At 51.4% G+C, this 23,323-nt stretch overlaps 3 protein-coding genes across 17 annotated transcripts in view; 1 reads left to right on the top strand and 2 right to left on the bottom strand.

Annotated features, from left to right (window-relative positions):
* The window catches only part of LOC139804733 (USP6 N-terminal-like protein), a 73,613-nt gene extending 69,145 nt beyond the window's left edge, over positions 1–4,468 (top strand). For 8 of the 11 annotated variants that reach the window (XM_071762234.1, XM_071762227.1, XM_071762229.1 and 5 more), the window contains one exon: positions 161–4,468. In XM_071762234.1, coding sequence (XP_071618335.1) covers positions 161–1,428 — 1,268 coding nt within the window. In that variant the 3' untranslated portion in view covers positions 1,429–4,468. The remainder of the gene's footprint in view (positions 1–160) is intronic. The other 3 variants (XR_011729517.1, XR_011729516.1, XM_071762235.1) reach the window with 3 other exon arrangements.
* LOC139804605 (mucin-5AC-like) overlaps positions 1–23,323 on the bottom strand; it is a 284,635-nt gene that overhangs the window by 103,825 nt on the left and 157,487 nt on the right. The window lies entirely within an intron of this gene.
* Positions 8,960–23,323, bottom strand: part of HRAS (HRas proto-oncogene, GTPase) — a 47,317-nt gene continuing 32,953 nt past the window's right edge. For all 5 annotated transcript variants that reach the window (XM_071762239.1, XM_071762241.1, XM_071762240.1 and 2 more), the window contains 5 exons: positions 20,444–20,597; positions 14,697–14,875; positions 12,571–12,730; positions 11,261–11,385; positions 8,960–9,256 (listed from right to left, as the gene is read on the bottom strand). In XM_071762239.1, coding sequence (XP_071618340.1) covers positions 11,266–11,385; positions 12,571–12,730; positions 14,697–14,875; positions 20,444–20,554 — 570 coding nt within the window. In that variant the 5' untranslated portion in view covers positions 20,555–20,597 and the 3' untranslated portion in view covers positions 8,960–9,256; positions 11,261–11,265. The remainder of the gene's footprint in view (positions 9,257–11,260; positions 11,386–12,570; positions 12,731–14,696; positions 14,876–20,443; positions 20,598–23,323) is intronic.

Below are 23,323 nucleotides of genomic sequence, written 5' to 3'. Positions count from 1 at the left end.
CCAGAGCCATCCCTCTGACATGGCTGGGAAATGGGGCAGCCAAGAAGGGCTGGCACTGTCTCAGTGCAGCATTTCCTTTCCCCGTGGTCAGGGCATGTTAAATGCAAAAATGGATGCAGTTTGGGTTCTATTTTTTTTTTTTTTTTTGCTTCCAATGCAGCAAAGCCTGAAGAATTCCCACGGAAACCCCTGGGTCTGGAGCTCTCCCTCAACCTAGTAGCTGTGAAGGGCAACGTGGCAACCAGTGGCCAGAATGGCTGTGTGGGTGAGCACTCCGTGGACAGGGACCCCCATCCCCACAGAGGTCCTGGGGTGCTGGAAGGAATGGGGGAGGTGAAGACTCCCTCCCTTCAGGGCAGTGAAGTACCTGAAGCAACAGACATCCACCTGCACCCTCCTGATGGGGGTCTGCTGGGAGAAGAGGGTCAGGCAGAGCCCACTGGGGATGGGCAGCCACCCTCTTCTCTGAAGACGAGCAAGACAGAGGCCCACCTGCCCCCAGCTCTGCCTCTGGAACAGCCTCTTCTCCCTCTCAGCTGTGCCATGATGGATGACAAGTCAGTCTCTCTCCCCACCCCAGCTGAGCAGAGCTCCTTGGACTCCTCTCTCCAAAACACATCAAGTTCTCCTCCCAGTTTGAGTGCTGCTGAGCTTTCTGCTATGGACCAGGCGTTGTGGCAGCCAAATCCTACTGCCCTGCCAGGAGGAGAGCAAGCACCTTCTCTCTGCAAAGAGAGAGCCCTGGATGCACCCCCTCCTCCTCTGCCAGGCAGCTGGCAGCAGCTCCCCAGCACACTGCAGCATGGTGGCTCCCAGGAGAGCAAGGGCTGGGACCCAGTGGCTGGGAAGCACTGCAGAGCAGCACTGCTGGACAGAAGGGACCTGAAACGTTTGACATCCAAAGCTGCATCCACAGGGGACCTCAGCAGCTTGGGCCAGGCCAGGCCAGGGAGCACCCCGGGGTCTGTGCACTGGGCTGGGCATGGGCTGGGAGGTGGCAGCATCCCTGCCTTGCTGGGCAGTGACCTGGGGGCAGCAGGACTGGGGCAGGACTGTCCCTTCCAGCAGGTCCCACCCCACACAGTGATGGGGAACAGTCCCTGCAGTGTTCTCAGAACCATCACTCCCTTCCAGCTGGCCCATGCAGCAGAGCAGGAGTTCTCCAGCAGCAAGCAGGTGGCATTGCCTCTGCCAGAGACTGCACAGCCCTTGCCTGCTGCCTCTGTGCTACCACCTCTTGTGCTGGACCCAGAGGAGGCAGGTGGAAAAAAAAGCCTCCAGAAAGCATTAAATGCACTGAAAGTCCCATGGTCTGTCCCAAGCCCCCATCCACAATTACTGCCACAGGTTGCCAAATCTTCCTCAGACAACAGTTTCCTTTCAGGCTCCCCTCCTCGGGCAGAGCTGCCCAAATCAGTGACATTTTAGTGGCAGTGGGGGAAGATGAGGAAGAGGAAGATGAAGGAACAGCACCCTCAGCCCATTTTTGGGGTCCCCCTTTCAGCATGGCTGTGTCTGGGTGACAGCACAGCAGCCACTGCCTGTCCCTCTGCTTTGGGATGAGCACCCAGCAAGGAGTGGTGTCCCTCAGCACCAGCAAATTGAGTTTGCATCTTTCCTATGGACAAACTGGGAAGTGCTCTCAGTTTTTGTTCCTTGGTGCTTGCCAAGCACTGTGGTATTTTGGGGGAGATGCTGGTGAATGTGCTTTCTTCTGCTCCTGCTTGCCATAGTTACCCATGGCCAGGAAAGAGGGTGCAAGGCACAGGAGCCCAAAATGCTTTCTTTAAAATGCCTGATCAGTGCAGCCAACAGCATTGCTTTTAAAGGCCTTTATAGCAATAGATCTTTATTTCTTTTCCCTGGCCCTGCCTTGGAAGGCAGCAGCATTTTCAGGCAGGGCCATGGTGCCTTCTCTATGCAATGCCCAGCTGTGCCTGGTGGATGCTGTCCCAGAGGGAGGTTGAGCAGCCTGGGAGTCCCTGGGGAGGGGACATTTTCCTTGGTGCCACCCCAGGATGGATCTTTCCCTCAGTTCCCAAGGTTACAAGGACACAAATGAAGGTTGAGCCCTGTTTTTTAGGGCTTGGTGGCCTTTGTGCTGGCGTGTCCCTTGCAGGTCCAGGGTGGTGAGCAGGCTTGCTGCCTTTTGTTTGGTTGAACAGGAGAAATGGCTGCTGCCTGGGGAAAGCTTCTGTCTTTCCTGGTATGCTCCTGGAGGTGTGATGGTGTCTAAACACAGTGGTCAATCTGAAGCCTGCTTTTACTTGGAGCAAGTCAAGTGTCAGGGTGGAATGGGCACAGGAACTGGGAAAAGGGACACACGTTACCCGGAATCTGATCTGAGCCTTTTTGGCTTGGCCCCTCCAGAAATGAACAGCTAAGGAAACCTGGGCACAGGGGGTTGGAAGCTGATGCTGTGGAGTGTTAAGTCCCCACAGGCCACTGCTGAGGAGGTAATAAAATAGGTGCCCATATCCCCACCTCAGGCACCAAGTCCTGTCCATCCCCCCCATCCCAGGGTCTCTGCTGCACAGCCTGAAGCCTTGGCTGGAGGTGCAGGGACATCTCATCCCAGTGCAAAAGCTGCTTCACAGTCCTGTTCCCAGTGTCTGCTTCATCCCTGCACATGAAGGGATCAGGAAGCAGCAGATCAATGGAAGCAGCAGGAAATAAACTGGTGTAGATGTGTTTGCTGTCCAGAAGGGATGGCTGGAGGGATTCCCATCTCTTCAGTGGAAACCCTGGGCAAAAACTCAGTTCTTAGGAGACTTTGAAAACTTTTTTTTATTTCACAGGCTGCTTCAGTAACATTTACCTGATCTGAAGTCTACCTGCAAGCCCAGCAGAAAGCTTACTACTCTGTGGGCTTTATCAGGTTGGTTTTTTGGGGGTTTTGTTGGTTTTTTTGTTTGTTCTTTTCTTATGTGCATGTGGAGGTTTACATAAGCACCAGAAGTGTGTCAAAGAGATGAACCCATCTTTGTTTGAATGTAGCCAGCTAATCACACCACCCCCAGCTTCTGTCTGACCCCATCTGCTGTCTCTCCAGCCTTGCCCATCCTCTTTCCCTCTGCAGAGCAGGGATATAACCCTGTTTGTCACCTACCTCACAGGTGTGCTGAGGAGCTGGGAGCTGCTCTCTGAGAACAGCTCTCTATGAATGTTCAGTAGTTGTGTTTTGAGACTCAGGTCCTTTCTAGGACAACAGTGCTTGAACTGGGTTTAATTTAGAGTACATTTTTCAGTAACCCTGCAGTAGCTAAACCTATTTGTGTGTTCAAATACCTGGGCAGTAATTCAGGACAGGTATTGGTTGCTTTTTGCCAGCAGCCCACTGTCCTCTGAGCAGCATCTGAGTGCTGGTGGTAACCATTTGGCTTGTTTTCTGTAGCCTAGGGAGGGATCTGTTCTCTCCTTGAAGCACTCAGAGGACTCCTGATTATACAGTCAGGAATTTGGGTCAAGTGTGCAAGAGCTGAGACCTCTTTTCCCTCATTTTGGGCACAGAGCCTTTGCCTATTGCATTGCACGTGCACCTGGGCTCCTCACCAAGCATGTCTGGGGTAGTTTGCAGTATTCACATCTTAAAAAGTGGTTTTTGCTCTGATGTTGGGAGTGTGGTCAGATAGCTAGTACTTACAGCATGACATTTCATGCATGGTGGTCAACAAGAATGTGGGGCAGAGGGATGGGCCTCTTCTTCAAACCCTAACAGGAATAAGCAGCAAGGTGCTCGGACACCTCCAAGCTTGGGGAAAAAACTCCACCTGGTTCCAGTGTCCAGGCAGACACAAGCTCCCTGCTCACACCAGTCTGCTTCTTGCTGGGAAGGTCTCTGAGCTCCTCGCCAACCTCTCACCCCTAAAATCTGGGGACAAAGGAGCCTGAGCTGGCAACGTGGATCTCTTTCCCTGGAATAATGCTCTCCTGTCAGCCCCTCCAAGCAGGATCTACCAGACACATCTTCTCTTCTGCCTCTCACTGCAGGTACTGCAGCCTGGGCAAGTCTGTGGCATCAGGGTCAGACAGCAGGGAGCCCAACCTGGGCTGTTTTGCTGAGGACAGGAAGGAAAGAAGAAAGGCAAGGGCAGCAACAACAAATCCCTGGTGCCAGCCCCTTGCAGCTCTGCCCCAGCCTCAGCCCCGGGGCAGAAGGCACAAGAAGCAGCTGCCCCTGGTCCTGCCCTCCCAGCCCTAAGACAGCTCCCACTCATTGCCCTCAGTGCAGTTTTGAAGACCAAGGTTGCAGGTTTGGGATGGTTTGGGTATTTTTTGGTTTGGTGTCAGGCAGCAGGGTCCCAGTGAGCAGCTCCAGCAGGAACTGGAGCTGTGGTCAGGGGCTCAGCCCTGCACTGTGGGAACCTGGCCAGAGGCTGCTTTGCTTTTGAATTGCTGAGCTTCTGTACAGCCTGTAACCACCTCCTGTGACCCTTTCTAATGTATTATAATCATTACTTTAAAAGTCTTTATGTGTGGGGGTTTTTTGTTTGGTGTTTTTTTTTTGTGTGTGTGTGTGTTGGGGGGGTGTTAGGGTCTGTTTCTTTCTTTGGGGTTTTTTTTTTTGCAAGGAAGTTTGGGGAAAGTCAGTCATTCCTTTTCATGCTGAACCAAACAGACTTGTCTGGCATATTTGATGCTGTGTTTTACAGGGTTGTGATGGGAATGGTTGCAGAAGTTTAGCATCTAGTCAGACTCCCCAGGGTTTCCTAAAGCAACAGATGATGCAAGAAGACCAGTCTTCTTCAGCTCTTCTGCCACAGTTAAATTCCAAGCATTCCCAGCAACAGTGGAAAGAAAACTGCTCCTCTTTACCTGCAGCCATCCCCTCCCAGCTCCCTGACCCACAGGCAGCCCCTGCATGGCCCTGCTGAGATGTGGCTGCTGCTTGGCAGCCCTGCTGCAGCTTTCTGGTGTGGCCAAGATTTCAGGTTTGGAGTTTGTTTTCCTGCCCCCAGGCAGTGCTGGGAGGAGGATTGGATGGCACAGCACATGAGGACTGAGTCGTGCTGACTATCGTCACTGCCAGCACAAGGTGGTGCCACTTACAGCTGAAAATGATTGTAAAAAGCTGTGTGCAAGCAGCATCCCTGACTGACACCGTTTTCTGTGCCCAGTGTGTCCTGTGCTGCCAGGAGCAGCTTGGACAGGAACTGCAGGGGTTAGGAGATGGCATTTATCTGACTGCTGGGACAGCCTCAGCTCCGTGCTGCCAGGACAGTGTCCAGAAGGGCAGGGATTCACCTAGGAAAGATTTGTTGTATTGGGTTTCAGGGATGTGGCAGGCAGAGTACTGATCCTCTCTGAAAGAGCCTCAGTCACTTGGTCATTGAAAAAAAATAAATGGGAGTACAACGTTGCTTACTGGTATCCTTCCTTGGTCTGCACAGCCCGTATGTGTGCCCTGGTGTGGTTTTACCCTGTCCCTGCAGGGACCAGCACAGGAGCCTCAGGCATTCCCAGCCTCAAACAGGAGCTGAACACAGATCCCTGGTAGGGTTTTGGGTCTCAGTTCATGGAGGATGTGCCAAACATCCAGTGCAGAGTCCTCCCCAAGGGGAGTCCATCCCTGGGACTTACCCAGCAGAGAAGTGAAAGACCTCAAGGCAGACACAGGATATTTATTCCTGGTGTGTCCATCCTGAGCTCAGAGGCTCCAGCTGGTGCCAGGAGGTTACTGGTACAGTCTTGGCTGCAGGGCAGTCCCAGCACAGGAGGGATCCTCGAGGGGGAAAGTGCAGACAGCCTGGAAGTCAAGCAGCATCCTCCCCCTGCTCTGCCAGGGCCAGGGTGCTGCTCCATACAGAGCAGGAGAGGTGGGTGCTGCCCTGGCCACAGCTTGGACCAGCAGCAAATGAACTCTGGAGGATGCATCAAGGCTGCTGCTTAAATCCCAATGGCCATGACACCCAGGGACCACTGCCTCTCCCCCATTCCCTGCTGGAGCCACTGCTCTCATCACAGCTTTCAGACAACTCAGCACCAGCTCCCTGGCTCCAGGACTGGTCCCTATCCAGAAACCAACACAGACCCACAAACTGGGCTCTAGTTCTGGTCCCCTGGCAGTCTCCAAAGGTTTCTGTCCTTCCTGAGCCAACCCAGCAGCACCAGGAGCTGGGTCAGGCTGCCCTGCCTGCCACCTGCAGCTGCTGAGTTTTGACAACTACTCTGTGTGCCTGTGCAATGCATCAGCAAGTTCCAAATAATTGATGCAAAGTGGAGCCTGGAGCAGTGCCAAGCTGAGGGAGGGAGCAAGGCTTTGGGATGGGTCAGACTCATCCCTGGCTGCAGCTGGGGGAGAGAGCTGGGCAGGCTGTGCCTGGGAGCTTTGCACCCCAGAGTGCTTGGCAGAGGCAGTGATGGAGTTAGGCTGGGTCTGGAGGTCTTTGTCCTTCTTGGGCTGCTGTGCTGCTCTCCTGCTGCTCAGACACTGCTCTGATCCTCATGCACAGGAGCTGAGGCAGTGGTGCTGGGAGCTGGGAAGCAGAACAAGGGCACACAGAGCTCCCAGCCTCAGCAGCCCTGGCTGGGACCATCACCTTTGCTCTGCTAAACCAGAGCCTACACTGGACCCAGAGAGAGCAAGACTCCCCTGTTCTGGGGGAATGATGCTGATCATGGGGCCAGACCCAGCTGCCTGCACTGGTTCCCAGAAGCTGCTGTTGGCAAGGATGTTTGCTGTCAGAGCACCCTCTGAGCACTGCCACCTCCTTCCTATCATCAGGCATAACCCAGCACACACAGAGAATAACAGGCCAGCAGCTGGAAGAGACAGGTCTGACCCTTTCCCAAACCATCTCCAAAATCCTACAACCTCAGCATTCAGTCACACGAGGAACAGGACATGGGCACCATGACAACACAGGAGATAAAAGCAAACCAGACTGTGTTTTGCAACTAGAAGATACTTTACCAGACCTAAAGCTTTCCTGAGCAAGCTGGAAAACCTCACTGAGGGGTGCAGGAACCTCTCTGGAAGGGATGCATTTGTAATTTGCTCCTACTCCTGAGCAGACTGCTGAAGGACTTTGTATCCTGGCCAGGGGTGCTCCAGCCTGCCCTTGCCCAGCTGTGCAGCCCTGGGAAGACACCTCAGCCTTGCTGCTTCCCAAGCTCCTCAGCTCATGGTCCTCGACTCTGGCTTCTGGCACCCAATCAGAAATGAGAAACCACTCTCTGGTCGGAGCCATCTGGTCCTTGAGTGCCCACAGGATGTACTGAGAGTCTGTAACACAACATTACGTCTCATCTGAAGGCCCCCAGGTAGAGCCACCCCATTCTCCTCCAAGGCCCTGTTAGACTGGGATAAGGATCAGCTCTATTGGAAAAGAATCCCAAGTTCCTAGTGCAGTAAACCTACCAAGTAATGACCCCACATCAACCCACTCTGTAGCTGTTCATGCTTTCAGTCATCTCCCACCAGAATGGAGGAGCCCTGCCTTCTGCCCTGCCTGTTTACAAACAAACCCCATACTTCCAGGCTTCACCCTTGACACAACTTAGGTTGGGAGCTTTTCTGGGCTCCTCTGGTCCAGCTCCCCCCTGTAGTGCCTGACACAGCCTGTTCAGCACTGCCCAGCATCAGCCCAGGTGCTGCTGCAAGGCACACACCCAGCTGAGGGCAGGGCAGGGCAGCTCCTCCCTGGGGAACTTGTCCCACTGGAACTGGGACTGGTTCTTTTGTAGGAACTGGTGTCAGGCAGCCAGAGGCAGGGGCAGGCTGTGCCCCACAGTGGTTTGGAGCATGCAGGTACAAAAAGCAAGCTGTGAGCACAAGTCCTCTCTTGTCCAGACAGAAAGCAAACACGGCAACTCCTAAAAGTACTGGAATTTAATCCTGCTGCTTTAATTCTCCTGCTGTCTGGCATGACAGAGCACAAGGAATGGGACAGCAAGGTGCCTGCATGAATGCTGGGAAGGAACCCTGGGATGTGGCTTTGTGCTGGGGGTTCCTGCAGCAGTTTTGCTGCGTGAGACAGGGAACTCACTGTCACTGCTGCCAGCCTGGGCTGCCAAACTCTCTGCCTCTTCAGGCCTGGGCTAGTCCATGCAGAACAGTGCCCTGCTGCACTTGGCTGGATTACCTTCCCCTTTTCTCCTGGATGCCAGCTCAATTACCCTGTGCTATAGCTTGGGAGAGGGTAGGGCAGTGAGAGCTGTGCCCCCCTGTGCACTGAGGGCAATCCTGGCTCTGCAAGGGAAGGAACATGAGACAAGCAGCTCAGAGATCAGGTAAAAATCCCAAAGGAGCAGGGCTGAGCAAAGAAAGGGTTTCAGTTGAGCCCTTATCTAAAACACTCTCACCCACTCCAAACCCAAGGACTTGGGTCTGAATCCTTTTAATCTCAGTTGTCTGCAGAGAGTCCTGCTATGTGCTCACCTGTGATTAAACTGTGCACAGGGCAGGTGAGGGTCTGAGGATTAGGATCAGCATTACCTGGAGGGAGCAGAAAGGGCAAATTCTATTGCTGCAGCAGGTAAACATCTGGGAGGGGTTGTACCAGAAAGAGCTGTCTGGAAAAAAATCAAGGAAGCAAGAAACCAGCACCAGTTCTGAGATCTCCCAGATGCTTCTTCCCTTCCAGTCAACACAAGGGAACACAGGAATAGAACACAGCATACGGGCCATACAGGGATCCCACAAGGACTAAGTTGAAGGCAAAGCACCCAGGTGAGCACTGAGGAAGGCTTGGACTAGGTGCACTCTTCCACCCCACCTACAAGTGGGGACAGCAGGAAGTTTCAGGTGGCCTGGGGGAGACAGGGACATGACAACAACATGCTGTAGACAAGACAGCACTTTTCTTGAAGAATACCCCACCCTGATCATCTTCGTGGTGTAGAGCATGACCTCAGTCCATGGAGAGCAAATCTCAGCACCCTTCCCATCAGCTATCCCACCAACAATCCTCCCAGAGCACCACCAGCAGCACTGGCTGGAAGGAGGACATTATGAAGGTTTGTCAAGACCATCAAATAATAATTTACTGTGATTCAATCTGTGGCTTTGTACAGTTGCTGGGGTGAGATAAGGCCAAAAGAGGAGGGAATGAGGGAGGAAAAAAAAAAAAAGAAAAAAAGTTGTTTGCCGCAGGCTTGAGTGAAATGGGAGTTAGTCCTTGGAGGGGCTCATGCTCCCCCTTTCCTCTTCCTCTCCCCCTATACTCCTCCCCTTAATCCATTTCTTCTTCCTTTGCTTCCCCTCTTTCCATGTGCTCTGCACAGTAGGAACCTCTCCAAGACACAGTCCAGTCAGCTGAAACCAAAAAAGAACACTCGTTAGCACCATCAGGACTGGCAGGGACTGTTTGCATCACCCACCCCCCCCTGTTTTGGGATGACACTGCTGCTGCCCACAGATGGAAAGAAACTTATGTTGGGAGCTTTTCTGGGAGCCTGTGGTCCAGCACAACAGCTCTAAGAAGTCCAGAGCTGGCTCAGCTGTGCTTGTGCTGAAATGAACAAGCAAAAGGTCTGTGGTGTGACCAGGGAGCATCTCACCAGACCTGTGTCTGCCCAAACCCTGGTGTTGTGTGCTGAGATCTTTCTCCCTCCTCCAGGGATGATGGGAACCACAAAGTGATTCCAGGGCAAATGCAGCCAAATCTCTATGGCCACACAACCAACCTTTCCTGGGTGTTTTTGCCTTGCTTCTGTGCCATGCTGTTCATCCCTCTCTGCTCTGGGACACTACAGCTAGAATAACCTGGGATGTCTGGTTTAGTCTGTACCTTAGCAGATAAAGATGTGGGCAACTCACAGGGCACACTTTTAACAGAGCAGAGTGTTTTAAAGAGACTGCTTCCCACCCCTTCTTGCCCCTCTTTTTGAAAACATTGCCCTGATCAGTGCTGACCTCTGGGCTGTGACAGAGTCTGAGCTCCAGGCAGTCCCTGCAGGGAAGCAGCTGAGCCCATGCTCTCAGGTGTGAGCCCAGAGCAGAAAACCAGCCACAACCTGGTATCCCCATTTGGAGAAAGTGCTCCTGAACCTTTGGAGAACTCTAACACCTGGAAAACCTCCCTTAGCAGTGGTAAGTGTGCTGGGCACAGCACTTGGCTCAGCCCCCAGGAGACCTCAGGTGCTTTGGGTGGGAGCAGAGGGGTGGGTTTTTTGCTCAGAGGAAGTAAAGCAATTTTTTTTTTTTTTCCCTTTCAGGGAACAGCTCTGCTGCACTCACACACTTGGGCTCAAAAATCAGAGGAAAAACAGCTGCCCACCTCCACCTTAGCATCATCTCTGAGAGGACATGATGCACTTCCCTTTAGGACTCTAGCAGCAGTGTAAAGGGGTAAAGGGGCATCCCACGTGCTTAGGAGACTGCCCAAAAGACACTGAGGCAATATTTGTGCAGGCTTTTCTCCTACAAGCCAATCCCAGATGTCCTTAGATACACATCTCCCTGGTGCACTCATCCCCAGTTGCCTCTCTCCACTTCTGCCATGGAAGGAGCTGGTTACACAGCCAAATCTCAGACTTTTGGCTCAAGTCCACCAAGCTCATGGGGGGGACCTCAACAGAAGCTCCCACTCACTGTTATCCAGCAGGATTAAAATGATTTAAAACAGCTCATTATTAAAAAAACCCAACCAAACAACAAGGAAAGAAAAAGAACATCAGGCAAGTGAGCATGGACCGTCTGAGCAGCAGCATTTCTGGCTCCAGCAGGCAGAGTTTATAAAAGCAGAAGAGCCCCCTGATGGCCCATTCTCAACACTGCATCAGCTCCGAATACCCAGACTGTGCTCTGCAATGGGGAGAACACGAAGCTTTTGCAGTCAGAATGTCTGCAATTTACACACCAGACAGCAATGTGTTCAATCAGTTCCTTATCTTTCTAGAGCCCATCTGCTGAACATGCAGCAAACCACACACCTTCAACACCAGCTTAACTTGTCTTTCAGAGGGGCAGCAAGGGAAGGAGCTTTCTGGGGAAAGCACAACCAAACACCTATGCTAAAAAACTCATTTCTGTAGAATTTTGTCCCAGAAAATACAAAGGAAAAATAAAAAACCTCTTTCCTCCCGCACACTTCCTCAGGACAGTGGGAGTCCAACTCACCTATGCTTTGACAGAAAAACACTATTTCAGTCACAAAGGTGTTTCATAAAAAAAAAATCCACTGCTGGAATCGTTTCTACTGCATTTGTTTGTGGATGAGTGCATCTGCAGTGAGCTCCTGCCATGCCTCCCTGCTGCACCCCCTCTTCTGCTTCCAGGGTAACCCTGCACCCCCCAATCCCTGTCTCTGGCACTCACCGTGGTCAGGAGATGACACATTTACAGTTCATGCAGCCAGGGCCACTCTCATCCGGGGGGTTCAGCTTGCGCAGCTTGTGCTGACGGATCTCCCGCACCAAGGTGTAGAAAGCATCTTCAACACCCTGAAACAAAAGCACTGCTTACTGCACCTGCCCACGAAGAAAAGGGACAGTTTAGAGAAGAAAGGGCTCTGCTCCCCAGCTAGGTCTTCCTAGCACTGCCTTTCAAGTGCAGATGGCCAAGTTAAAGGCACAGAACAAAGTCAGGAGGACTACGAGGGATCTTGGTTTAACCCTCAGAGAACAAGAGGCAGAGAGCTTTTAGGTCCTTGGGACTCATCAGGTTTCAGCAGCCTGAATGAGGACACCTCAAGTCCTGTGTCCAGTTCTGGGCCCCTCAGCTCAGGAAGGAGATCGAGGTGCTGGAGCAGGTCCAGAGAAGAACAAGGAGGCTGGGAAGGGATCCAGCACAGATCCTATGAGGAGAGGCTGAGGGAGCTGGGGGTGTTGAGGCTGGAGAAGAGGAGGCTCAGGGGAGACCTCATCACTCTCTACAACTCCCTGAAAGGAGGTTGGAGCCAGGGGGAGGTTGGGCTCTTTTCCCAGGCAACTCTCAGCAAGACAAGAGGGCACAAGAGGTCTCAAGTTGTGCCAGGGGAGGTTTAGGTTGGACATTAGAAAGAATTTCTTTCTGGAGAGGGTGATCAGGCATTGGAATGGGCTGCCCAGGGAAGGGGTGGATTCTCCATCCCTGGAGATATTTCAAAAGAGCCTGGATGTGGCACTCAGTGCCATGGGCTGGGAACCACGGGGGGAGTGGATCAAGGGTTGGACTTGATGATCCCTGAGGTCCTTTCCAACCCAGCCCATTCTATGATTCTGTGATTCTATGAAAAGCCACCACTACATCACTGAAGGCATCAGCTGCTCCACTTCCACCTTTGTGCTCTGGGAGCCCACCATGGTCCTTCCAGCACTGATTTATTCTGCCTCTAGGTCTGCCAAAACAGCCCATGGATGGGATGAGCCAAGTCCCCTGACCTTAGCTGAGCTGCAGAGACACTTGGAGAAAGCCTTGAGAAGGCATCTTCCCTTCACTGCTGCCAGAGCATGAACTGCACACTTCTCCAGGTTGAACACTCAAGTCCAAAAGGGGAGAGAACATCCTGATGGAGCCTTGAAGAAGGAATTAACCCCAGCTCTTGTACCATCTGTCTGCACTGTAGTGTTTGCCCACTCCTGCCTCTCCAGGACAGCACTGCAGAAAAGAGAGGAATAACAAGATTTTGTTTAAAGGCCTCCTCCTACCTGTCTGGTTTTGGCAGATGTTTCTATGTAAGGGATCCCATAACTCCTGGCCAGGTCCTGTGCTTGCCGGGTCTCCACTGTCCGAGCTGGTAAATCACATTTATTCCCAACCAGCACCATGGGAACATCATCTGAGTCTTTCACCCTCTTGATCTGCTCCCTGCAAAAGTAAGAGATGCCAAAGTGAAAGAAGAAAAGGAACACTCTCCACCAGCTGCTTTGTCAAGAATTAACAGCCAGTCCTCATTCCTGACAAAAGCCCTGTGTTGGGCTTTCAGAACAGAAATGACCACAGCACCCAAGGGAGCAAACAGGAAAAAGCTAGGGGGACACTTTTGGAAATGAAAACTGAGCACAAGTCTGCTCTTTAAGTACAAATGCTTACAAAACACAACTTGAAATTATGAAAATCTATATTAAAACATGAGCTTGAGGTAGTTCAAGCTGAACAAAATTAAAAGCCAAGCAGTAACTTGTTGTTTCCAACACACTGGATAACTGATCTCTCTAAAAGGACCTAATAAAACCCAACAAAAACAACCACCTGCACACAATAATTTTCTAAGCTGATAAAGCAGCTTTTGGCAGCCATAAACTTTTCGGCAGATGCACAGGTAGTGTTTGCTTTCTTTCCATTTAGTTCAGGTGGCTCAAAGCAGAGAAATCAACTGTGAAGTGAAAAAGTGGTAAGCTCACTTAGTGAGTGGTGGCTCACTTCTTCATTCCAACCTTGGGAATAAAACTGGATGGGTAAGGATGAGATCCAACATTTCTAAAAATCTTAAAGGTCCTTATGACCACAATCTATTCCATTCCCTCCTGATAGATAAATACTTTCTTTGCTTAATCATTTAACTTCAGATACAGATCAGCTTTTTTTTTTCTCTTTTCTTGTTCATATGTCCAGAACATTTAAAGGGTTTTATTTAACGAAAAGAAGAGAATGATTCAAAATGCTGATTTCTCCATTTTAATTTAATTCAAATTTGCACCCCAAAGCAGCTGGGCATGTATTACACACACACACACACACACCATTAAAAGAAAAGAAAAAAGTAGAAGTAGAAAATAAAAATTAAGTCTTACATTATATGTATGATATACCATAAAGCCACTTAAAACATTCTATGTAATATCTTGATCAGCAAATGCAGGTACTAAATTTAGTGCACAGGCTCCATTTAGCTGAAAAGACAAATGTCCTAATGACTACTAGGAGAGGCAGTGTTTCTCTGGGGAATATTCTTTTAAAAGTGCAAACACAAAGAGCCCAGGCACACTGAGATGCAAGCCAGTGATCTGCATTGTGATTAAAACTGGGGCTTGAAACCAAACTGTGCTGTGTCTGATTAACAGCCCCAGTCCAGGCACAGGTATGAGAGCTGCTGAATCCTGTAGGTGCTTTAGCAAAGTCCCGTCCTAAATTAGGTTAGGTTCATCTACAATTAGCCAAATTAGTCCAACTGTGTAATTATCACCGTGAACCAGCCAAAGACTGAGACATCAACAGCTTTGACTTAAAAGCAAGGAAAGGCTGTGCCTGGCTTGGAGCTAGAGGATTATCCGGGACCTGTGCTGGTGAGGAGGGACTGGAGTGCCTCAGGTCATGGAATGGTTTGGATTGGAAGGGACCTTAAAAATCATGTGGTTCCAATCAGATCCAGCTCCCTGGATCAGAAGGGACACCTCCCAATAGACGAAAGCCCCATCCAGCCTGGACCTGGGACACTGCCCTCCTGCCCCAATTCTGCCCCAAATGGCCAGGGCTGATTTCTGCAGATGTGTGCAGCTGGCAGCAGGGGAAGGAGCCCATCCTGCCTTTCCCAGCCTCCTCCCTCGGGTCCTGGGCCCATCAGAAGCTGCTGAGATTGAATGCACTAACAAAGCAATTCCATTTATTAGGGAGGGAAGGTGGGAGGAGGAAGCAGAGGATCCACTCTCAGTCCCCAAGGGCCACAAGCAATCCTCTCAGATGGGTTTTACTGGAGTCACTGACACTGGCTGTCTGCTCCATCTCTTCCCTGGGCAATGTGAGCTCATTCTCTGCTGGCAGGCACTGCTTCCACTGCAGGGGGGCTGCAGCAGCAAGGCACCCTCTGCAGAGGGGGAAGGGGCAGGATACCAACCTGTACTGGTGAATATCTTCAAAGGACTTGGTGTTGTTGATGGCGAAAACACAGAGGAACCCTTCCCCTGTTCTCATGTACTGGTCTCTCATGGCACTGTATTCCTCCTGCCCTGCAGTATCCAAGATGTCCAACAGGCACGTCTCTCCATCGATGACAACCTGCTTTCTGTAGGAATCCTGCAGGCCAGGGAGGGAGAGAAAGGGAGGAGGATGTGTTAGGGGAGGGCTCGGGTCCAGCCCTGCAAAGGGATGCAGTGAGTGCCTGCTCTGACTCTGCCTGGGATGAGGTGCCATTAAATACCTGACATTAAATGAGGTGGCATTAAATACCTGACACAATCTGTTGGAAAAACAGAGCAGCTGAGCAGCTTTCCCCTTCATCTAGCAGAGCCACAGAGAAGATAGCTCCTTCTCCCCATCCCCAGCCCTGCCTCTGGCAGACTAGGGGAAGCTTTGTCTCTACCAAACTGCATAGCCCTTGACAACTATTTTCTTAAGCTTTAATCAGCTCCAGCTCTTCCCTTCAGCTGCCACCTTGCCCAGGTGCTGGATGGGGACAGGTAGGAAAGGTCTCTCTGGTTGGCCACCAGCCACTATCTGCGATTTGTAGAGCTGGAAGCTAAGATCCATTTCCAGACCTGGAAATCCAGCATTTTCAAGACATCTCAGATAAGGTACAAGAGGCAATATGCAACCAGTAAGGCTGCAAAATGGACCTGATGGTAAAGCTCTTCTTCAAACGCGAGAAAAACAGAATAAAAAAATAAAATAAAAAATCATGTTGTGAGGATGATGTTTCCCAGAAACAGTCAGGGGTATTCCCTATGCAGCAGAGTGCAAGATACCACAGATGTGAGGAGGCCTGGAAATCCCTCAGGGCATCCTTCAAAAGGTTTCACTTTCACTGCAGGCTCCTCATAGCAACCCTCACCTCCAGCATTCCTCCCCCTTGCCTGGGCTCAGCATCAGGGTTGCTGCTGGGGAAGCCCCTAAAGGAGCCTCCTGTCCCTGGGCATGGTGCAGGAGCCTCCCCCCTCTCTCAGGAGGAGCAGGGATCCAGTCCCAAAGGTGGGAGTCAGGAATACACCCAGGACAGTGCTTTGCAACCACTCACTCAGCCTGTGCCTGCAGTGTAAAATTAATTCTAATGCCTGCTTCTCTCCCAGCCACCACAGCAATGTTATCAGATGACCTTTGCAGATTTGCAGACAACCAGCAGAAACCAGAGGTATCTGACAGGACCAGGAATGGCACAGAAAGGGGATGGGGCCAGCACAGCCTCTACCTTTTGGTTCATTATTACACCACCATCTACTGTAATTTAAGTCTTTCCTCACCTTGTGGCAAAGATCTGCTCTGCCACAACCTTGTCACAGCTGTGCCTTCCCAAAAAGGGGACTGCTGACCCACCAGGAATGAGCATGGAATGATGAGCTGGCTCCCAGCCAAGCACTCTGCAGGCGACTGGCAGGCTGCTCTGAAGGGATGTGCTCCCACTCCTGATCAATAATGCATCACAGCCTCCTTGGTGCAACAGAGGAGAGAACTGCTTCCACCTCCAGGGTCCCAGTGCCTCTCAGGGACTGGCAAAGGGGACACCAGTGCCTGCTCTGCTTGGCAGTGCATCCTCCCACCTCTGGTCCCTGGCCTGCGTCTGGAGGAGCAGCCTCTCAGCACACATCTTCATAATTAATTGCCAAGTCTCCAGATGATAGGAAATCTCATCAGCAGACAGCACACCCACAGTGAAGCAACCCCACACCTCAGCTGAGGTGATCACCAGGCTGCCCTTAAGGCCAGCTCACTAACGAAGCAGAAGCATTAGCAGTGTTGCAGAGGATGCTTTGCACCCCAGTGCCCAGAAAAAGGGGACAAGATCTCCTCACCCCTGTCTGGCATACAGCTTCATCCTAACACCCTCTGGGATGCTCAGGATAGTGACAGATCCATCCCTGCCATGCTGCCAGCTGACCTGGCTGCTGCTGCAGGGGTAGCTGCTACCAGCCCACATGTTCAGCAGCCCCCTCCTACAACCTCAGTGTTCCTCTGCAGTGCCCCATGTCCTACACCACCCCCTGTACCAGGGAACAGGGATGGACCAGCTGTGAAATGCCAGGTGGCAGAAAAACATCCACTTGGGGTTCAGCCTCAGGATCCCAGACAGATGCTGGGAGCACCCCAGGTCTGCTGGGACCAAGTCAAGGGGTCCATTTGTGAACTGGTCAGGATACAAGCAGAGGCTTGGGAAGCCTATCCATAGCTGCCTGCTGAAAGGTGGGCAATGACCCAAAGAATTCATCAGCACAGTCTGGCTTCTTCCTCCATCCCCTCTCATTCAACACCACACAATGGCAATGGCACATACTCCTTTGGTGCCTTGGCCCTCCTGTACCCAAAATAAAGGTCTTGAGGCTCCTCAGCAGCCTGAAAGCAGGTGTACCAAAGCATGCTACTGCAGGTCAGCCAGCACTGAGTTACAGGAACCTGCACTAATGAACCAAGAGGGCAGAAGAGGAGCAGGCAGTCATTTCCACATCTCTGCCCCAGACAAACACATTTCTCCACCCCTCCTGCCCTGGGGAACCCCCAGCCACCCACACCCCCCTTTGCAGCACAGCCTGCACTCAATTCATTTAAGAGACAGGTAAAGCCTTTGCTCCATGCACAGATCCTCTTTTTTTTGCCCCTCTTATCCTGCTCATTTCAGCATTGCTGTGCTGATTGCTCACTGGCTGAACAGTCAGAAGCAGCTCCTGGGCATGATCCAAAGCAGCTGAAGTCACAGGTCTGCTGGTCCCATTGGAAGGGCTCACAGGTAACACTCTGTGGGTCCCAAATCCCCATCATACGCAGCATAAAGAAAAGGAGTCACTGTAGAATGAGTGAGAAGATGGTCAGGGTGAAGGATGCAAGGCACTGAAGGAGCTGCAAATATTTCAGGGCTGGTGGGACTTGCAGGTAGAAAAGCACTAAGGATAAGAGGGATAATAGAATATGTAGAGTTGGAAGGGACCCATCAGGATCAAGTCCAACTCCTGTCCCTGTGTCTGTGGGCACCCCCAGAATCACACCATGTGCCCCAGAGCATCATCCAAAGGCTTCTTGAGCTCAGGTGCTGTGACCAGTTCCCTGGGGAGCTGTTCCACTGCTCAGCTGCCCCCTGGGTGAAGAACCTTTTCCTGAGATCTAACCTAAACCTCCCCTGGTTCAGCTTCCTGCCATATCCCTGAGTCCTGTCTCTGGTCACAGGACTGAAGAAATCAGTCCCAGTCCCATCTCTACCCCTCATGAGGAAGCCCCACACTGCAGTGAGCTCACCCCTCAGCCTCCTTTCTCCAGACTGAACAATCCAAGTGCCTGCAGATGCTCCTCATAACTCATCCCTTCCAGACCCTTCCCCATCCTCACTGCTCTCCCTTTGGATGCTTCCCAACACCTTGATGTCTTTTCTGTACTGCAGTGCCCCAAACTGCACACAGGACTCCAGGTGAGGCTGTACCAGTGCAGACTAGGACAATCCCCTCCCCTGACCTGCTGGTGATGCTCTGCTTGATGCACCCCAGGGCATGGCTGGAACCTCCTCACTGCCACGGGACAATGCTGGCTCATGGACAGTTTGACATCAACCAGGACCCCCAGGTCCCTCTCTGCCACACTGCTCTCCAGTCCCACCTTCTCCAGGCTGTATTTGACACCAGGGTTGCCCTGTTCTAGGCACAGGATTCAGAACTTGCCCATGTTCATCTGCCCATGATTGGTAATTGCCCATCTTTCTCATCTGTCCAGGTCTCTCTGCAGGACCTGCTTGCCCTGGAGGATGGTCTCAAGTTGTGTTGCACAGTCTCAAGTTGTGCCAGGGGAGGTTTAGGTTGGACATTAGAAAGAATTTCTCTATGGAGAGGGTGATCAGACACTGGAATGGGCTGCCCAGGGAAGGGGTGGATTCTCCATCCCTGGAGATATTTCAAAAGAGCCTGGATGTGGCACTCAGTGCCATGGGCTGGGAACCACGGGGGGAGTGGATCAAGGGTTGGACTTGGTGATCTCTGAGGTCCTTTCCAACCCAGCCCATTCTACGATTCTATGATGAGGAGCAGCTCATGGCTGCTTTGGGAAGAGAGCATCTGGGAGGAACAGGAGAGAAGAGCAGGAGTCTCCTGGGGCACAGCAGAACCAGGCAGGGCAAGGAAGGTGTGCTGGGAAATGCCAGGCAAGGCTTACATTCTATGCTGCCTGTTTAACATGGAGAAAACTCCCTGTAGGTACATACAGGGAGCCTGTGTCTGGAGACAAGGAAATCTGGATCCCAGAACTCAATACATCACTGCGTCAGAGCTGGCTCTGCCCTCCCTGAGGTTCAAGAGAGGAGCCACCCATGCAGATGTCTCCCCAGGGAGGCTGCTCTCCATTAGCAGCTCTTTTGCCAAAACCAACCTGGAATGGGTTTCTCAGAAAAGCATCTGATGCTCCTGGTGATAAACATAGGAGGAGAGAGGAGCTGGGGAGGAAGACAACCACAGCCATAAGCAAGGTGCAGCACCGAGACTCAGGAGCCCTTAAATTAAATTCCAGTCTTTGTCATGGACTCTCTGGGTGACCTTAGCCAGATGATGTAATAGCACAAGCTTTTAAGTGCTTTCTCTCCTTTCCATCTGTAGGATTTCTGCCTTTCTACCAAGCCTTGTCTTGCTTGGTTTTTTAAGTTGTAAGCTCTTCAGGGCGGGGACTACACACACAACACCTCCCAGAATAGATTTCTGATCCCAGCTGGGGCCTTTTAGCCATTATGCTAATAGTTGCAGAAACCACAGCTGCATTTATACACACTCACTAGAGAATCCTTTAGGAGTGCAGACAGTGAGGTTATTGTCCAAGAGGCATGACAAAGCTGTAATTTGCTTTTCCAGGGTGGACTAACTGCTCATGCAGAGCAGCACCTGCTGCCCATATTGCCCCAAACAAAGGTTCAAGTTGTGCAGGGGGTAATTAGCACCTTGCTAGCAAGAGTGAAAGCAGGTGGAAAATGGAATATGTTTTTAGAAAGCAAAAAACAAAACAGAACAAAACAAACAAACAAAAACCCCACAGTGTAATGGATATTGAAAACCAGACCCCACCTCAGCACAGCCTGGAGGAGCACAGAGGGTCCCTGCATGCTTCTCCAGGCTGAGCGCTCAGCTCAGCACTGACAGTGCTGCCATCCATGCTGTGGGATCCATACATCAACTTCTAACACTTTGCAATGCAGCAAAGTACTCTGGAAACCACAACAGCTCAGCTGGTCAGCATGTCTTGCTCAAACTGCAGGACATACAAGCTCTGATAAAGCCCATTTCAGCAGCATATCTCCAAAGATCTTGCACAAAAAGTCAATACATTACTTTTATTTTACAGGATGAAAAATTGAAGCACAGGCACCAAATGGTTCTTCAGCTCTTTAAACCCTTCCTACCCTGTCACCTGATCAGAAAGGATTTTAGTGCTCCCTCTCAGCCCCACTCCAGCTCTGCACACTTCTGCTGCCTGCCTGTCTCAGGCAGACACTGCTGTCCTTCTGCAGAAGGCACAAGTTGGTCCCTGCAACCTCTGAACACAGATGCAGTGACTCAGAAGAGCTCTGAGAAGCAGAGGAACATCCCTGCCCAAATCCAGCTCTGAGTTAGTGGCAAGGCAGAGAAGAGCAAGAGGAAAACAGACACAGACAGACAGAGAGAGAGAGCAGCCCCCCTGCCCAGAGCAGCTTACCTCTATTGTGGGGTCATACTCATCAACGAAATGGTTCTGTATGAGCTGTATTGTCAAAGCACTCTTCCCAACACCACCAGCTCCAACCACCACCAGTTTATATTCAGTCATCTTCCAGCTGACTCCAGCTCAGGGCTCCCAGGAACACCACTACCTGCAAGGAGAAACACGGCTGCCATGTTAGGAGAGGGGGTGCCTGGTCTGCAAATGGAGCTGAGAGGGCAGCCCCCCTCCCCCCTTTCTGCTGGGAAAGGCAGCAAACTGCAAAGCACAGCCTCATTTCTCAGACACTGAGCATTCCCCATGGCTCCTGCACATTTCTGGAGCACCCAGACACTGCAGGATGGAGACCCCGAGGTCTGGGATCCAGCAGATTGTCACCCAGAGCTGCCTAACTCTGCAAGGCAAAGGGGAAGGGACGGAGTCCTGAAGGTTTACTGTCTTTGAAGATGCTTGATTTCAGGAGAGATGGAGAATGGGAAGAGGTAAAACCCCCTTCACTGCTATGCTGGATGCAAAAAGGAGTGAGGTAAAAACAAGAAGTCAGCATCAGGGATGTAACATGTTTTTAACATAGCTTTATGAAATCAATCACAGGTTATTCCACTCCAGGACCACTCTGCACTCCCATCTCAAGCTTGCAGATGTACCACCTTGGCAAGCCTGGCTTGGAAAAGGGAAGATAGATGTGGAGATGTGCTGTATGCCCCTAGGAGGCTGTCAGGGGCTTTCTTACCTTCTTCCCACTCAGCACACTGACTACCCTGGGACTCTGGGCAGAGAAAACTGAACTTGTTTCAGTCTGTTACCCCATACTGTGCTCCAGATCCACTGCCTTTTATGGTCCAGTGCTCTGGGGTCTCAAAGATGAGATAGCCTCAAACCATGAAACTTGGTCTAAATATACAGCATGGAACTACACCACCCAGACCTGCTTACCCTCATACTCTCCACTAGTAATGAAGATTACTTTAAAATTTGTGAAATAATCCATCAAACTGAACACAAAATTACTGTGATGCACTCTGATCCCTCAGCCTGACCGTCTGGATGCAAACTTTACACATTCCCTTTACACATTCCCAAAACCTAAGGAGGTAAGGGAGTGTTACTGATAAGAAAACAATAGATAGGGGCTGTATAAATCAAAAGTAAACCTTAAAGTAGCCAATTTAAAAGGTCTGGTCTTCCAGAAGTGCTCAGCAATGTCTCAAATTTGCCTCATATCTCAAGATGGTGATCCAAAATCATCAGGTAGATTTCAAAGCCCTGGCCAATATGGTTTGGATATCAATGCCCAGGGGAGTCCCAGTCCTCCCAAACACGCTGTTAGCTCCTTGTCTTTCCTCCCAAGGCTGCATTAAACCTCAAACCACATGGCAGGTTTGAGATGGTGGCACAAGCACCCCCTCTGCCTTCCCCCTCCTCTGCTGTGCTGCCCATCTGAAGCAGGACAGGGCACCCCTGCCCCACGGGGGACCACGGGATGCTGGCATGAATGGTGCTGACTGGGAATGGTGAGGAGGGTCAGACCCATGCTTCTGCAGCACTGTGCACTTGCCATGGCCCTTCAGATGGAGAAAATTCATCTTCTGCCACTTGCTCCCTTAAATTTCTGCTCCAACTCCATTGAGAAAGAGGAACTTGAACTCAGGAAGATTACAAAACCCCCAAGGTTTAAATAGAAATTCACACTCATTGGGCTGCACTGGACCCTGCCCACTGAAAGTCACCCCAGGGTCAAATACTCCTCAGTTGCAGCCATTTACAAGCTCTGGGGAAGCCACCCAAAATACACTGGGTAGAGGGAACATGAGCTTATGGTTTCCCTGTCCCAGTGCCACCAGACACAGCCTGCAACACCATTGCACAAGGGCTGAACTCCTTCCCACAGCTAAACCACTCCACCCGAGCTCACCAGGCCTGCTCCTGGTACCAACTGAGGTGGCAAAGACCACTCTGGGCCCTGCCTGCATCTGATTTGTTAATGGAGCAAAGATCTAATGGACAGATCAGAACTTTGCAGCTTCAGTCCCCAGCTGATTGTGACTTGAAACCACCCCAGACTGTTCAGTCACCCATTGGAGCCAGGAACAGTCAGACACAACAGCCTCTTGAAAAAGCCCTTTTCTGAGCTGCTGTCTCAGCATCAGGAATCCTCACCCAAGGCTTCTTATCCCTCTGGGACGGGAAGAGACATTTGCTGTGAGTGACAGTGACAGTGACAGCCTGAAAGGAGGTCTGAAGAGCAGATGCTGACTGACCCTTTCCACGAATCCTGCTAGCCAAGAGGATGGCTGCTGCAGCACAACAGCTTCACAGCTGAACACAAAGGCATCTTGAGGGTCTGCAGAAACTCTGCAGCCAGCTCCCACCTTTCATACAGAGCAGGAAGAGCTGCAAAACACATGGCAACTGCAGAGAAAGGCCTGCAGCAGTTCTGATGGATCTCACTCTGCATCTGGTGCTGATGATGAAGCAGCTGCCACAATGATGCTCAAGAGGAAATGGACAACACTACCCAGGTCTGTAATGCCTGCTAAGGCAGTGAGAAATGCCTGGCCTCACTATGGGGAAGAGAAGACACAAGTCCCTGAGGAGGGGATCCTCCCTGGAGACCACCCCAGTGGAACGCACTGCTTGCCCTGTCTCCTCAGAAGCCTCCTGGTCAACACTGCTGCCAGGAGAGAAGGGCTGAGGTGCTCACCCAGAGCAGCTTAAGGGTCTCCCCTTGCTCTGGACCCCAGCTGAGCTCAGCTAAGCACTGGAGGGGCAACCACAAACCAGCAAGCCTGGCACATCATCACCTCACCCCAGAGCTCTGAGCTCTGGCTCCTCACAGCCCCACATCTCCCTGCTCCACACCCATCCAAGGGGCAG

Source organism: Heliangelus exortis, chromosome 18 (assembly GCF_036169615.1).
Source record: "Heliangelus exortis chromosome 18, bHelExo1.hap1, whole genome shotgun sequence".
NCBI classification, from domain to species: Eukaryota; Metazoa; Chordata; class Aves; order Apodiformes; family Trochilidae; genus Heliangelus; species Heliangelus exortis.
Note: the sequence above shows the minus strand (reverse complement) of the source record. Positions and strands in the feature narration are given on the sequence as shown.